This window comes from Archocentrus centrarchus, chromosome 9, assembly GCF_007364275.1.
Source record: "Archocentrus centrarchus isolate MPI-CPG fArcCen1 chromosome 9, fArcCen1, whole genome shotgun sequence".
Taxonomy (NCBI): Eukaryota; Metazoa; Chordata; class Actinopteri; order Cichliformes; family Cichlidae; genus Archocentrus; species Archocentrus centrarchus.
In genome coordinates, this window is record NC_044354.1 from 11,964,158 (window position 1) to 11,980,292 (window position 16,135).

At 37.4% G+C, this 16,135-nt stretch overlaps 1 protein-coding gene across 3 annotated transcripts; it reads left to right on the forward strand.

The window, feature by feature from the left end:
• The first annotated feature begins 1,697 nt into the window (after window positions 1–1,697).
• Window positions 1,698–9,443, forward strand: opn4xb (opsin 4xb). 3 transcript variants are annotated; one of them, XM_030738143.1, is made up of 9 exons: window positions 1,700–2,629; window positions 3,780–3,913; window positions 4,050–4,253; window positions 4,531–4,702; window positions 5,620–5,781; window positions 6,397–6,504; window positions 6,653–6,824; window positions 7,113–7,256; window positions 7,385–9,443. In XM_030738143.1, exons 1-9 carry the CDS (start codon window positions 2,463–2,465, stop codon window positions 7,790–7,792), a joined length of 1,671 nt encoding a protein of 556 aa, XP_030594003.1. In that variant the 5' UTR covers window positions 1,700–2,462; the 3' UTR covers window positions 7,793–9,443. The 3 variants fall into 3 exon arrangements, with proteins under 3 accessions (XP_030594005.1, XP_030594004.1, XP_030594003.1); XM_030738145.1 differs by lacking the exon at window positions 7,113–7,256 and having other exon boundaries at window positions 1,698–2,629; window positions 6,653–6,669; window positions 7,383–9,443; XM_030738144.1 differs by lacking the exon at window positions 4,050–4,253 and having other exon boundaries at window positions 1,699–2,629.
• Window positions 9,444–16,135: the final 6,692 nt, after the last annotated feature.

The following is a 16,135-nucleotide window of genomic DNA, read 5'->3' on the forward strand; positions in this document are numbered from 1 at the left end:
AACATGAGATGCAAGCCTAGGAATTAAGCACCAGTGTTACCAGCTGGTTCAATAGTCACTCATTGACATTTGAAATAATGTCTGCCATTGTCCAGATCACACTCTACTTAGACCACACCGCTCATCCTTTTTCCATCAAGACAAGGTTATTTGTCCAAATGGTGTAAACAGAGAGAAAGCTCTGCATGCAATAGTCACTATGAAGATGATAGGCTAAAACTACCCTGCTATATTTGGTCTGAAGGGAAACCTTTGAACTTACATCAATAGAGACAATAGATACCGTGTATACTGGAAAAACAAACAAACAGGCCTTTAATTTTAGAATAGGCAATGGAATTTTTTTTCCAAGTCAAAGTTGCACCAATGTAAAAACAATATGTTTTTAGCTTTTCAAAATAATACACAGTGCAATTTATTTTGAGGTTTAATAATCTACACAGCTAACATGTTTTGTTTACAGATTTATGGGTTCAGAAATGAGAAGTTTCAGCATGCAGTATACAGTATATAGAATACATGTAAATCTTCATGTACACTAGTAGCAACAATAGTATAACAGTGGAGTCAAGAAGACTGACAGTTGTGATTCCTGAAAACATCTGCCAATATGAGAACTCTGTGATGGTGTGCAATATACAGTATGTATATATAAGCGCACACACACACACACACACGTATATATATATATATATATATATATATATATATATACATAAAGGTCTTTATAAATAAAATTTATCATTATTATTATATGCTTATATGGTTATATATGAATACAGGAACATGTGCAACAACAACAGACCCACACATATAAATTCTTGCTGTACATGGATCAAACACTGATCCACATGTATGCACAGATTGCAGATTAAGACTATCCCTTGCTGTAAGGGCTTAGTTGACATCTCTGTCTAAGCTCTGCATTCTTCACACACCCCTTTTCCCTTCATCTTCTTTTCTCAGCATGTTCAGCACCATAAAAAGCAATAACCATCTTATGGGCTCTTCTGACCTGTTGTACTACTGACACTCATAAGAATGCAGGGTCTCTATTCGCTCTGTGAAACTGATCTGATGATCAGACAATTTGCACACTTTCTTGGTTACATGTAATAACCAAACTGTCTGACTTGGACAATCATTGTAATGAGTTACCAGTATTTCTCCAAATCAATAACTTGTAGAGCTAAATTGAAGGCATAAATATCAGAGGTCTGTGTTTTTGTGTGCAATAGCATCATGTTGTGCCCACTGGTGATCAGTCTGTGCATGCCAGTGACTAAACACAACGAGGTGACAACATAGTATGCATCATTTGATTAATGTCAGTGTTCAGCATGTGTGATTACTTAACGTGCATTTAAATATGCCACAGACTATTCATCATGGTAGTGATTTGTAATGACTTGCAGTAGTAACTGGAATCAATTGATATATCAAATATTACACTGTGTGCCCATCTCTGCAATATCCAACGCATTTCTGAGCTCAGATGGCTTTTGATGCAAGTAGAGTTAGTGAACATCATGTCTGTTATGTAAGAATTTGGTCATTAAAGGGTTAGAGCTCAGGGCTGGGCCATATTACATGCAGGATGGGTAGGGGATGGGAGAAAGAGGAGAGAAAGGCAGTGTGAATAGAGAGCGAGAGCAAGGGAGATAGAGTGAGTATGACAAGGGGACCACAGCTGTATTGGCCAGTGAGAGAGAGGCACATTGAGAGAGAAATGAGAGGTTAGAAGTCGCTAGTTCACAAGATAATGAGAGACAGTCCACTGATTCAGATCTTGGAGGACAGCTGGTGTGATGGGTGAGGAGGCTGCAGGCTGACACTGAAAGTGAAACAAGTGTGGGATTTAACAAGAATATCAGCAGCTCAATACCACAACAGGAAATACTTGGATACAACTGGTGAAAGACAAGTTTTTGAACAGCAGACCTGCAGGGAGTAACAGAATGGATGTTGTTTTCAAGTACATTTGGAGATAACATCTGAAAGGATGTGGACACCATCTTGTATCTAATACTGGACAAAGAAGTAGAAGATGAGCTTTAATATTTCATGCTTTACATTTTATTGCAGATTGTTTTTGCAATATTTCGATATTGGTAATGTAATCATATCACATTATGCATCTCACCCCTTTTATTCGTACAGCTTTCTCTCCTAAACTAATCATATGAACTTAATTAGATTCAACATTTCATTTTTTCACAAAGTGGCGATCGCCGGGGTCCTCGCATTGAGTGCATTATAATGGGAGGATTGAATGGGAAGTCTTGAAAACATGCAGCAAGGTTAAAATTGATCACATCTAGAAACTGTTTTCATCTCCAGAGCATCTTTTTGTTCAGATGACACAACTACGGATACCCAACATGAGCAAAAAGAAGTAAATTCCAAACTGGTAGACTTGTTAAAACCTGCCATGCTGGCAGTCCTGATGAGGTGTTTGAACCATGTGGTCCACTGAGAGCATGGAGCCAGAGAAAGCACAAAGCCAGAGCAGCTTCTCCAGTAAGGTGGATGTGCCTGACCATGTTCACTACATTGTGGCTTTATTTGTCTTTGTGATTGGGGCACTGGGCGTCACTGGAAACTCGCTGGTTATGTTTGCCTTCTCCAGGTAGGTGTGAGACTGGCTTAATTATTTAGATTTTTGTTTTTAATCATTGTGCATATCTGCTTTTTGTGGATAATCTGAGCGCTTGCCATTTGCAAGATGTGATGATCTCTCAGAGAGCTGTGGTCAGATGAGAAGACTGAAGAAAGGTTACATACCTTTATTGTGTTAAAATGTGCAGGTCTACACACTTTTTGTACATGTCGATTGTTAGGAATAATTTGTATTTTTTCTTTTTAGGAGATAAATCAACAATAAAGCTTTAGAGGTTATAGCAGTGCATTGAACTCTACAGATGATCAAACAAGTTTCCAAAAAAAAAAAGCTAGTAATTACATGTAAAATAATATCTGCAACTTGGTGCTCAGGCTTGAAGATAAAGCTACATAGCAACAAAGTCAAACAAATATTTGAAAAATCAAATGAACCACACACAAAAAAGTATAAATGATTTGAAATTCTCAGCCTCAGGTCATACTCAGAAATACCCATACAGCACTAATAAGGGTAAAAAACTATGCTGCACACATAAATACCACAAATGAGATTAATGGTTGCATAAAAATATTGTGCTTTGGAATAAAAATCTTATGTGCTATGGAGTTCAAGTCAACCATGAAATCCACACAGTCCATTTACAGTCACATAATGCAATTAAAGGGCACAGTTTTATAAGTGTTGTATGCCATTGATGGATGAGTCTTGTAACATCACAATTGTAAAGTTTCTCTAAGAAGTCAAGCATGGACTTTCTGTGTTATGTGTTATGTGTCGTGTTGGACTATCATTTAAGTTAAATGCTTCTCAGAAACTGGGTCAGAGTGTGCGCGTGGTGTTTGTGTTCTGGGGATTGTCACAAGCTTTCAACATCCACCATCACAGACAGATTAGATGGATTTTCCATTGTGTTGTACCGATAATTTGTGTTTAGTGAATCACAAATGCACATGATGTTATGGGTTCCAAGAAAATGTGTTTTCCAAACACACACACACACACACACACACACACACACACACACACACACACACACATGATTTTCTAGGAAATGCACATATCCCGTCAACCTGTTCATTATGTTAGAATTACCACTGCACTGTACAATATGCTTTACCATACATCACTCTTTCCTGTGTCCTTGTGTGTTTTGTAGTAACAAGAAGCTTCGTAACTTGCCAAACTACCTCATCATGAACCTGGCTGTCAGTGACTTCCTCATGGCTTTTACACAGTCCCCCATCTTCTTCATCAACAGCCTCTACAAGGAATGGCTGTTTGGAGAGATAGGTTATTATTTTATTAGTCTTTTAATACAATAAAATCTATTCTTGACATTTTCATATATATAGTACCATTTATACATATTTCTATTTTTAAAAAAAGGGTAATTTTTTCTTTAATGTTCATGTTATTTTTTTTGCAGGATGTAAGATGTATGCATTCTGTGGTGCCCTGTTTGGCATTTCCTCCATGATAAACCTGCTAGCCATCGCGATTGAACGCTATCTAGTTATCGCCAAACCCCTGAAGGCCATACACTGGAGCTCAAAACGAAGAACCACTCTTACCATTCTCATGGTCTGGCTTTACTCTTTGGCATGGAGTCTGGCTCCTCTAGTTGGTTGGAGTGAGTTTCCTCAAGCTGGATGTCTTTTCTTATCATTGTCTTTTACCTACTTCAGAACAGAAGCTAATTATGCAAAGACACATTACATGTTTCCCATAGAAAAACTCACCTAGTGATTAATCTTACTAAACGTCAGTCATTTACCTCCAGTAAACACAATCAGATGGCACTACAAATATTGTGTCAGAACAACAAACTGCACACAGTGAAACCAATGTTTTACCCAATTACTGCTTTCTGTAACTTAGAAATATTTTATGTTCTTTTGTATTTCTAGGCTCCTATATCCCAGAGGGCCTCATGACATCTTGTACATGGGATTATGTTACATACACGGCAGCCAGTAGGAGTTACACAATGATGCTGTGCTGTTTCGTCTTCTTTATCCCACTGGGGATCATCCTTTACTGCTATCTTCTAATGTTTCTGTCTATCAGGAAGACTAGCAGGTACTGTTAATCTCATCAGGCAGAATTTTTAAAGTGTTGTGTGCTTGTATATTTATAATATTAAGTGAGGATACACTGTAGAGGCCACTTTCACAAAGAAAAAGAATCCAGAGATTAATTGTGCATGAACTGGTTACTGCTTACTGTTTATTATTTTCTTATCTACCTACTTTACTACAGATAAAAAGAGGCATCATTTGCGTTTCAAAAACATTTGCTTGTGTGTTATTGACCTGGAATGACCAAGGATTATTCCATCTAATGCATGTGCAGTGTGCTTCATGCTTCAGGGAGAAAGACAGGTGTATTGCGTACACCTGCAATACACCAGAAAGATAAAAAAAAAAAAGAAATTGTGGGAACAATAGCATTTTGTGAGTTAATTGTAGCAATATGAGTCCTTAAAGGGAGAGTTACATCCTTAAAGAAAATTGAAGCAATTAATGTGATACTGGATGGATTAAGTTATGGTTTTTGAAGCTGTTTTTTAATTAAATGAACTTTGCTCAATGTGGAAATTATTAAAATACCTACCTCCTATAATAATGTGTACTGAGTAATGTCCATACAGAGTAAAAAAAAAAAAGCCAAAAAGCATAAACTTAAACATAAACTTAGCACAAAACATAAGAAAATTTGTGCTCGGTCAATTATTTCTTTGTTGCTGTTTAGCATTGGCAGAGAAGATTTGGCAAGTTTTTCATGGGTGCACCCCACATACTCAGCTCTGCTGCTCAACCCACAAATGCATTTTCCTTACAAATGTGGCACCATTTAAGAGTAAATAAACAGGATTTTCATTGGTATAAGATTTATTGCCAAGAAGCATTATTAAAACAAATAAATAATTGACCAAACACAAATTTCTTTACTTTTTGTGCTAAGTTTATATATACTCATTCCTGCTCTACTTACAGGGAAGTAGAACGTTTGGGGACTCAGGTGAGAAAATCCACTCTCGTCAAGCAGAAATCCATCAGGAGCGAGTGGAAACTGGCAAAAATCGCCTTCGTTGTGATTGTGGTTTATGTCCTCTCCTGGTCTCCATATGCCTGTGTCACACTAATTTCCTGGTCTGGGTAAGAGTTTTTAAAAATGTATTAATATTTTTTTCATTTTTATCATTGTAGACTTATAGATCTTGGTTATTATATAACACATACATACAACTGTAGATCCCTCATGTAAAAGCATACCTGTTAGAAGAGTAAGTTTCCTGATACAAGTAATCACAACTTAAACATACAATAATATTTGCTTTATTGTGTTCAGATGCGTTTTAATTTAGTTTAGTATGTGTTGAATACAATGTCATGTGTTTATCCAATGTGTTTATCCAACTTATGACAACATTCACTAAACTGCATGTCTCTCCTGGGGCATACAGTTGGTTGGGGTGTAGTTATGTAACTTTGAAATCACAATCTGCTCATTTAAAGAGGAAAGGTAGTCACATACGCATGCACACACTCACACACATGCATACACGCAAGCAAAGATAATCAGATGGACTTAAATGACCGTCTCTAGCAGCTAGCACATGTTGGTTAATCCCTGACCAAATATGTCCCTTAATTATGTTACAAAACACGAAAGAGAAACTGGAACTTTGTTGCAGTGAGTGTTTTGATTTTGTGTTCTCACGCAAAAAACAAAACAATCTTTTTGAAATGCTGTTCTTTTGTTTCAACCAGCCATGCCAACATCCTGTCACCATACTCCAAAACTGTCCCTGCAATCATAGCAAAAGCTTCCACTATCTACAATCCTATCATCTATGCTATCATACACAACAAATACAGGTAAATAATGATTCGGTATTTTCATTTTAAAATTTCTTTTAAGCCCCCTGTGTTGTTCAGTGTAAATTTATTATCTTGAAAAAAAAAAAATGTTACCAACATTAGCAAGCTTAAAGTCTAAATTAGTGCATCGTTCTGTACTGAACAGGATGGCTCTGGTAGAGAAATTTCCCTGCCTGTGGTTTCTGTCTCCTACTCCTCGAAAAGAATGCAACTCGTCCTCCATCAGTGAGTCCTCTTTCAGGGACTCCATCATCAGTAGACAGTCCTCAGCATCAAGGACACACTTTATTACTGCCTCCGCCAATCTCTCTGATGTGGTAAGTAGGGTTGGAGTAGATTTCATCTCCGAATTAGGCTGTTGTTTACAATGCCTGAAGGAACACGATTTCTCTTATGTTGGATTTCTCTTTCTATCTAAAATGGTTCATCTCCAATGATTTCTAACAACTATGAAGAAATAACTAATCTTTCTTTTTTTTTTTTTAATAACCTTTACAAGATGCAGTTGAAAATTACACAAATATTAGCTTTGATTTATGTTTGGTATTCCTATAATTCCAGGTCAGTTTTATTCAGCTTTAATTACTTTTTTTTTTTGCTTGCAGTTATTGAGGGATATGGAGATGGAGCCTTTGGGCAGGAGGTCAGGTGATTCCTTCAAAAGCATGTCATCATACAGTCAGTCTTGTAAGAGGTCCTGTAAGAAACACTTAGACCGGAAGACAACCAAAGCCCACACAGCAGAGAAGGTGAGAAAACAATGCAAAAAAATGTGTTACTTTATTAACCTGCAGGCGGTCAAACATCAAATATCCATGATTTGAAAATGATTGTGTTCTCATGTATGTGTTTGTTTTATTTTTTTTGTTACTGCCAGCATCCATCTACAGTGGGTGACCCATCAAGCACCTGTGACCATGAGCTGGTTTCCAGTTCTCTGACCATCGCTGCTTTCCCTCTCCTAGTCTTTAGCAGGAGGCGCAGCCAGAGTCTGACCAATGCAATTTCAGATGTCTGTGGTGAGAAAGGCAGGATCTATGACAGGCTCAACAGCCACAAGAGCGATTCTTTTGATTCCCTGAATTTTGGAAAAACGCCACCCACAGACCCCAGGTCACCCCAGGGTGTTCCTCGCATCATCGTCATCAGTCCCACCACTGAAAGCAGCCTCATTAAACAAGACAGTGTCTGCTTAGATGACAGCATTGAGGCAATGGAAAAGAATGTTTTTGTCAGCCTAAACTTTTCATCAGAAGTCTTTGAGGCAGTGGAACTGCTCTCTTGACCAGCTGAACTCGACTAATAATTACACTTAAACTCTTTTCCACTGGATGCTTCTGGATTAAAAAAAAACACACCAAACTCTTTGCTATAGGCCAGCGTTCATGTTCACTGTAGACATACAGAATTATTTATCTCTTTCTGCCAAAATGACTGCAGTGCAAAACAGGTAAAGCTTGTATGGCAAATGAAGCATTAAGCTGGTTCTGGTATACAGTGTGCAGTGTTCGTCAGAGTTTGGCACTGACACAAGAACCCAAAGGGACAGCATGCTTTTATTAGATCCTTCAAAAAATGACAAGTGCAACTACATATTTTCATGAGCTTGGGGCTCAAACTTGACAGGCTGAATTTAAGTTGATCTGTTCTAGCAAAGGTCCATCTAGCTTTCAGAGTTTTGATCTGAAACAGAATTCATTTGTTAGGCCACCATCGTGGATTCTCTTCTGGGCACTGAGAGAGAAAGAGATAATTCCCTCCTGCTTTTTTTCTAATGCAATATGTGTAAAAATGTTACCCAACAAGGCAGTGAATCAAGAACACTGATTATATGTCCACCTCAGAAAAGTGGCATAAATGAACAAAACAAGTATTTTTGTTTCTTTCTGCTTCTATTTTTATAAAGAATTTGACAGAACATCTTGCTCTGTCATGCTGTAATACTAATCCTTTAGGCCATATGGACCTCTTGAGCTTTTCCACTGGCAGCGAGGGGTAGTGAGTGAAACGAATTGAGGTCATTTCTACTATTCAAATACTGAAACTGGGTCAAATGTGTCTCATAAAACAATGGTATTTTGTCTGTGAGATATTTCTTGAAATGTTTAAATACAGTATCCACGTGTGTGCACATCATTTGCTGGAGAGAGTGAAAGATTAATGTGACATGAATCAAGGCAGATGTGAGACTATTACAGCTGCATCATTTATATTTTGCCATTTGATGCTTGCACATCTTTTGGTTTTATCACTATAGAGCCATTTTTAAAAATAAAGTTGATGACATAGTGGAGAAGCACATATACTTTAATCAGTATAAGAATAGTACACATGTAAAGCAATGCTTTATCGTTGACAGCTGATCTAAGCTTGTATTAGTCAAATCAACTCCCATCAGTAGGCAGAATGCTAAATATTGACTATTTTCCAAAACCATGAATTACGTTCAGTGACAACCCTTTAATACAGTCAATGCGACATATGTCAAATTTCTTCTATATGTGAATATGCATAACAGCTACTGTTTGGGCAGGGGAAAGTTTGTGTTAATGGCAGATAAACTATCACTGATATTCAGTGTTCCACAGTCATAAACATTTCTGTACAAGATATTTTAGTATCTTCCTGCTCTCTGGAAGATTAAGTCAGTTTGTGACTCACCGTGAAGCTAAAAGAGCAAAAAAAAAAAAAAAAAAAGGCCAAAGTTGAAAGTCAAGAATGAGACACTTCTCTTCAGTTTGTCCATAAAGTCAGTACAGACTGACATTTCATTAAAGAGGGCGTACGTGAAGGTAGGAAAGTAAATTTTAAGTTGCTGATGCTGAACTTGAATGTACACTGACCTTTCAACAGTGATCGGCAACTGATGCAGCTGATTTTGTTCTGCAGCTCCCACCTAGACAAGCAGTAAAAAAAAAAAAAAAAAAAAAAAAAAAGGGAAGTACTGTACTGTGTTGGCTCCTTTTGGGGTTTTATATATATATATATATATATATATATATATATATATATATTTTTTTTTTTTTAATTTTGTTTTTTTTTTGTCTATATGTCACTTTCCATCACATTAGTTTGACAGCTAAGCACAGTAAGAGACCACTGTCTGCCACACTCTTGATGCCCCTGAGCTTTTGAAAAGAAAAACATTTTTTCAGCCTAGTTTGGATCCACAAAAAGTATCGTATGTGTTATGTATTAAAGAAATGACCGTTGAATTTTTATGGTATTGTTCCATACTGCAAACAAAAGCTCCCTTTTTTTAAAGAAGCACACAAACTGCTAGTAGACTTGTGGCTAAAATCACAGCAAAGCTGAATTAAATCATGCCAATGAAGCATCATCACCAAACCCTCTAATGAGGAATGTTTGTTTCTTTTTGATTCTTTCTTTCACTTTTTAATTTACCCACAATAACCTTTAATGTATTTCCATGTTGTGAACTAATGCTGTAATGTGATGTGTGTTTATGCCACACCACTGCTATTTTACTGTATGTACCACTTTCTTGTCTTTTGTGCTACTATAATAATGTGGAAATTTTTTATTTATTGTCTGAATTTGTGGCCAGTTAAAGAGAGTCATGGTAGAGACTTGACGTCATGGCACTTTAACAGTGCTTAAAGTGTTTGGCTTCATTGGTTTCATGTAGGTAAAATTAATAAACCTGTGTACAACTTCAGTTTACACTGCTGTTTTGTGACAAAAATGATTATACAGTTTATAGCATGCTCAACCTGTGTAAGTGTGCAGTGGAAAACTAAATAAAATATGTTGATTATTGTGGAGGTTTTAACACACAATGTTACAAGAATAAATTGATCTATTACAACTAAAGAAATACTGGCATTGCTCACATGGAACTAAATAGGCATATTCTTGATGCCTCATAATTATCTCAGCAGTGCTGCACAAAAATCTCAAGCCACCCCTCATTTCTTTATATTTTACAAGAAAAATCGAAAATAGGTGCAGCAATTTATTGAAACATGCAAACACAAATGAGAATACAGTGTAAGCTGCAAAAACAGGGTTTGTACACATCTAAAGTCAATATATCTTTGACCACCTTTATTTTTCAACACAGCCCGAACTCTCTTTTATTCAAGCATGTCATTTCTTTAAGTAGTCTTCAGGAACAGTTCTCCAGGCTTCATGGAGGACATTTGAAGCTTTTCTTTGGATGTTGGCTGTGTTTTGTTCTGTTCTCTGTCAAGAGGATCCCCCACTACTTCAGTAATGTTGAGATCTGGACTCTGGGGAGGCCAATCCATGAATGCTATTGTTCCATTGTGTGTTTTTCTATCCAGGTATGCTTCTACTGCATTGGCAGTGTGTTCGGGATCATTGTCATGCAAAAAAATGAAGCTGCTGCCAATCAAATGTTTTCCAGATGCACGGTCAAAATCTGATAGTACTCCATACATATTCATGCTGAATTAAATAAAAATGTTCAAATTTGGTTTCATCACTCTTAAGACCTATTGCCACTGACTTTCAAGCCAGTTCTTGAGTAATTTGGCATACCTCAGCCTTTTCTCCCTATTTCCTTTCCTTAAAAATGACTTCTTGACAGCTACTCTTCCACTGAGACCATTTCTGATGAGTCTTAAACAAACAGTAGATGGCTCAATCGAAGATCAGATGCATCTCTCGGGTCCTGTAACAGGTCTTTCCTGGATTTTTTTTTCTTATTTCTTAAAAACATGACTTTGTTTTTTATGCCTGCCATTTCTTCTTTCATTCAGAACTTATCCATTTTATTCGAATTGTTTAAGGACACACTGCACACCATCCTGAGGTATACCACATATTCTACTAAAGGTTCTTTGGGAATCACTTTGTTAGTGCAAAAATACTATTTTATGTTCAACTGTGTTATATTTGACTCTTTTTTTCATAGCTTCAACTAAAGAAGTTGGAACAAATGATATGTTTTTGCAACAGGCTGCTAGTTACAAAATGCCTGAAGATACAATTTAAAATTAATTCTTGTTAAGTTGCCTGTTAGGGGTAGGTGCCTTTTGATGGATGATGGAAAAATTCATAGGTCAGTGTTACGTGGCTTAACAAACAACCCCCCCCCCCCCCCCAAAAAAACAAAAAACAAACAAACAAAAAAATTTCTGTGATTGATATATATATATATATATATATATATATATATATATATATATATATATACTAAAAACATGATACTGTCTCTTCCTTGAATTATATGTAATGACAGCATATAACCACTGGAGGGAGGCAGAGAATATAATCCACTTTGGCTTTTCACTCAATGCTCCCCTTTTTTCTTGGAAAAAAAAAGGACCCTGAAAAGGATAAGCGAAAGACAATGGATGGATGGATGTTAATGATGATGATACTACCACCCAGTCAGAGTGACTGGCTGTGAGCTTCTGTCGCCTCATACCTGACATATGTGTCTTGGTGTGTGTGTGTGTGTGTGTGTGTGTGTGTGTGTGCGTGTGTGTGTGTGTGACTGTGTGTTCATGTTTCGATGGAAGGCACACAGAGAGATGACATCACTGTGCAGGGACACATACTGTATGCACGAGCAATGAAACTAAGGCTGCTCCAGACCGAAACTGGCGATAGCTACATAATAACCGGTTAACAAGCATAACTGCTCTCTGATGTAAGTCATACCTTTAGGAGTGGGAATGTGTGCACTTCTATTAGTCTACATGACAAGCTCAATTCATGCCAGTGGTAACGATGTACTTGCACGCGAGTACCCACTCGCAGATCAGGTGGTATTTTGTTCCACACCGCCTTGAAGTTGCTTTACAAAATTAAACTAAAAAAAAAAAAAAAAAAAAAAAAAAAAAAAAAAAAAAAATATATATATATATATATATATATATATATATATATATATATATATATATATATTGATTTAAAAAGCCCCCTCAATAATCAATTAAAGTTCATGTAAAGCAGTAAATATCTAAAGTTTCTTTGAAAACCGACCTTAACGCAGTCATGCATGTAGCTTATTGAATAAGCTACATGCTCAAGGCAGTTCGTGCAATAGTCACCAAATATAATCTATTGATTCGTGCGCGCGTGCATGTCAAAATATCTTTGCAATCAAGAGAAATGAACCAACTATCCGAGTGCGTCATGACGTCCCTCCATTAGGCACCTCAATAAGAGCTCAATAAGATGTCAAACAAACGGAAAACTGGCTGACAGCAGGGGCCAAAGACTTTCCAGTCACACGGAGAGTCGTTTACTGAACACCTGCTCAGTAGACTGTGAATACCTTTTTTTTTTTTTTTCTTGTACAGTAGGCCTATTTAGTTTATTTAGTCTTAGTCTTTGCTAGAAAAAGAACGCCTTTGTAAATCTAAGCTTGACCACTTCTCACTTTTCAGGGCATGAGATGAAACGGTCACCCAATGTTTTTCAGCCTCCGTTGGTGTTGTGGTAGTTTGCATGTGAATGGCAGACTGCACCCTGGCTGTTTCCTTTGTGCTGTCCTAAAAATCTAAAATCCTGGGCTGTTGGCATCATTGCATGAAACATAAGGAGAGAGGTGTAGTATGCGTGTTGTTGGGTGGGTGGGGGGCAATATTGATGTTTGGTGGTGCTTTGGTGTGTGCTGAATGGAGCAGATGCTTTGATCTTCCCCCAAGACCCTGCTCCTTCCAAAGCTCTGCCTCTGGTCACAGATATACAGGCAGGGATGGCAAGCCTAAGCTGCACACAGACATGCGTTTGTACTTCTCTTGTTGTGTGGATCTGCACCAACAGAAAGCACATCCTAACCTTAACTATTAGAAAAACCCCAAACCAAGTCTTAACCATCAACTGGACTGATTTAAAGTCAAGGCCAGCCAAATATTTGTGGGTCTTCATTTTCCACAAATGTCTTCACTCCCATGGTTGAAAAGTCAAACTGGTCATCACAAAGTTACACACACTCACACCCTGCATATTAAATACAGGTTTTGATCCAGTTAAATGATCTTGTAGCTTTAAGTTCTTCACCTTTCGCCTGCTTGGTGTGATCTTATCTGCCCTCCTTCACGTCTCTTTCTTTGTATCCTGTGTTTATTTCTTCCCTCTTTTGCTGCAGTCAACACAGAACAGCTGCTGTCTACTAGAGAGGAAGGAAGTAAAGCATTGGAAAGTCTACTCAGTGCACCAAATATGTGGTGTGTGTGTGTGTGTGTGTGTGTGTGTGTGTGTGTGTGTGTGTGTGTGTGTGTGTGTGTTCATGTCTGTTTCTGGATCTTGTCTGTGCTTCTGGGTTTATGGATGCATAGCTGCCTAAAAGTGGCAGGAAGCACACCACTCATGCATAATTCATTCTATCCACCAAGACCCGTGTCATGACATTGACGCCATGATATCATGAATGCTGTCGGAACAAGGTATCTCCATCATGAAACATTGTGACAAGCTGTCAAGTCCGAAAACTTTGGACATGGAAATATCCTACTCACGTGTATCTGCCATAAAGTGTCTGATATATATGAAGAGGAAATGATTTTAAAAAAAAATGTGTCAGTAGACATTAATCATATTTCATTTTAGTTATCCCCTTCAGTCACAATTATATATTGAACTTTAATATTAATTTTCTGAAATCTCCTACCCAAGAAGATTATGTCAGTAGAAGATTAATTTTTTTTTCTTTATTTTCAGAGATGTTCCCACTTTATAGTTCTTTTCAGGATCAAGATGCTTATTTCTTGAGCTTGTTTTATTTAATCTCAGATGAAATTAAAGTATTTGAGCAAGAACCACAATTGATTTTATTCAGCTGACAGTCTTACCAGTTGTGAAGGTACCAGTGTAAAATTTGCCCTTTGGACAGCTGATGGTTTATTTTCAGGGGAGCACGAACATCCCCATTAAAGTTCATATGAAACTGCTCATTATGTTTGATTTATGTGCAAAAAATGGTAATTGTAGAGTGTTCATCACTCTGCCTCTAAACAGGAGGTGGACAGAGTGATTAAGAGCAGCTGATCCCAAAAATCTTAAGTGCTGGATGGTCTGTTTGAAATCGGTGTATTGGCGTCCCTGAGGCAACATTACACTTGGCTTTTAAATGCCTCTCTTTTATTGACCCAGACTTGACCCAGGTATTAAGCATTTCTATGTGTACATTTGTGGTCTGAGAGAGAAAGTGTGTGTGTGTGTGTGGACCTGTGTGTTCATGCCTGATTCCTCTCAGTTTATCTTTCCCAGGATGGACAGTCATTTTGGCTGAGCTGTCTGAATCCCAGTGTGTTTGTTTGTCTATTTCTGTCTGTCTGTCTGGTCAGAAGGGAGGAATATTTTCCACTGTGAATGGAATCAGTTATAAACAGTGATTCAGCTTAGAGAGTAGATACAGGGTTTTCACATTAAGCTCATCTCTAGGGTCCTGGCATGTTTTCTGTATTACTGTATTTTTTACAAAATGCAACACTAACCCTAACTGCATGAGTCACAGTACATAAATGGGTTGGGAGATTATTTAGGCTTATAAGGGTCAGACTGATTAGATTGCTGGTGGGCAAATACTCTTTATATTAGAAAAAAATGTTGATAGTGTCAACATGTACACACCTCTGAGTAAATGTATGGAGTAATATGTGTAAGAAACATTTTTTCATGGGCTTTGAACTAGAAGTGCCCTCAGTGATATAAAAGTGAAAAAAAAAAGCCAAATTTTACACCAAACAAAGCCGCCACAGCAAGTTTATTTGTACATTTTTTGTGTTCTTATGAGTTAGAAAAATTCCTCCTTTTTTTTCTCCTTTGTACATTTTACAGAATAGTTTTACAGAATAATCTTCAAAGTTCAGTATATAGAGGTGACACTCAGGAACCAGACATATTTTTATAGTGTATTCACTGTACATCTTGACATTGTGCATTTAACTGAAAAAGAGTCATAAACTGATTTATAATTAATAGTATTCAGACCACTGCTGCTGCCCTCAGTTTTGACCTGAAACACGGGATTTACACACAATAGAGATTTTATGTATGTTGTGTCCCTCGGGGTTGTGAGTGTGTGGGTGTGTGTTTGTGGGCAGCTGGCAGAATAGGGGGTGGGTGTCCCGTTTTTATTCACATGGATGATGTATTAAATGTCATTTAGAAGGGCAGATTATGATAGCATTAAGGGGTGGAGCTTGTCTCAGTGTGAGCATGTGTGTTTGACTGCAGGCTGCTAAGCTGTGATCATTAAGCATGTGGAGAAGTGAGCATATGGGGACTGGAATAGACCATTTGACAGAACAAAAGACTGGCAGGGTGTCTGAGGTTTCATGCTGTAGCCCACTCACTATTGTTAGTGTTTGATATTATTATCCTGTGGCCCACAAATCTCTTTTGTTCTCCCTGATATAGTTTTTGACAATATAAACAATAGATCAATGGTCTTTAAACAGTAAATTAGACTGATGGGCCCATATTTTAGTAAGTATATCACCCTGGGACTCAAAACCTGCCTTCTTGTCACACAGGAATGGGACAGTGATACAAGGCAAGGGTAAATTTATTTATTTAATTGTTTCATTTATTTACTTGGAAGGACACTTTTGTGTATAAACATGGTAGTTATAGGTGCCCAAAGCAAACCATGCCTTCATCATAGGGCAGGTTAGAAAATCTCGAG

Bases quoted from the DNA above. Each gene is read 5' to 3' on its own strand.
- opn4xb (XM_030738143.1), top strand. From the start codon at position 2,463: ATGTGGTCCACTGAGAGCATGGAGCCAGAGAAAGCACAAAGCCAGAGC. The intron at 4,254-4,530 runs GTGAGTTTCCTC...TTGTATTTCTAG, and splicing joins GGCTCCTCTAGTTGGTTGGA to GCTCCTATATCCCAGAGGGC. The intron at 7,257-7,384 runs GTGAGAAAACAA...TGTTACTGCCAG, and splicing joins AAGCCCACACAGCAGAGAAG to CATCCATCTACAGTGGGTGA.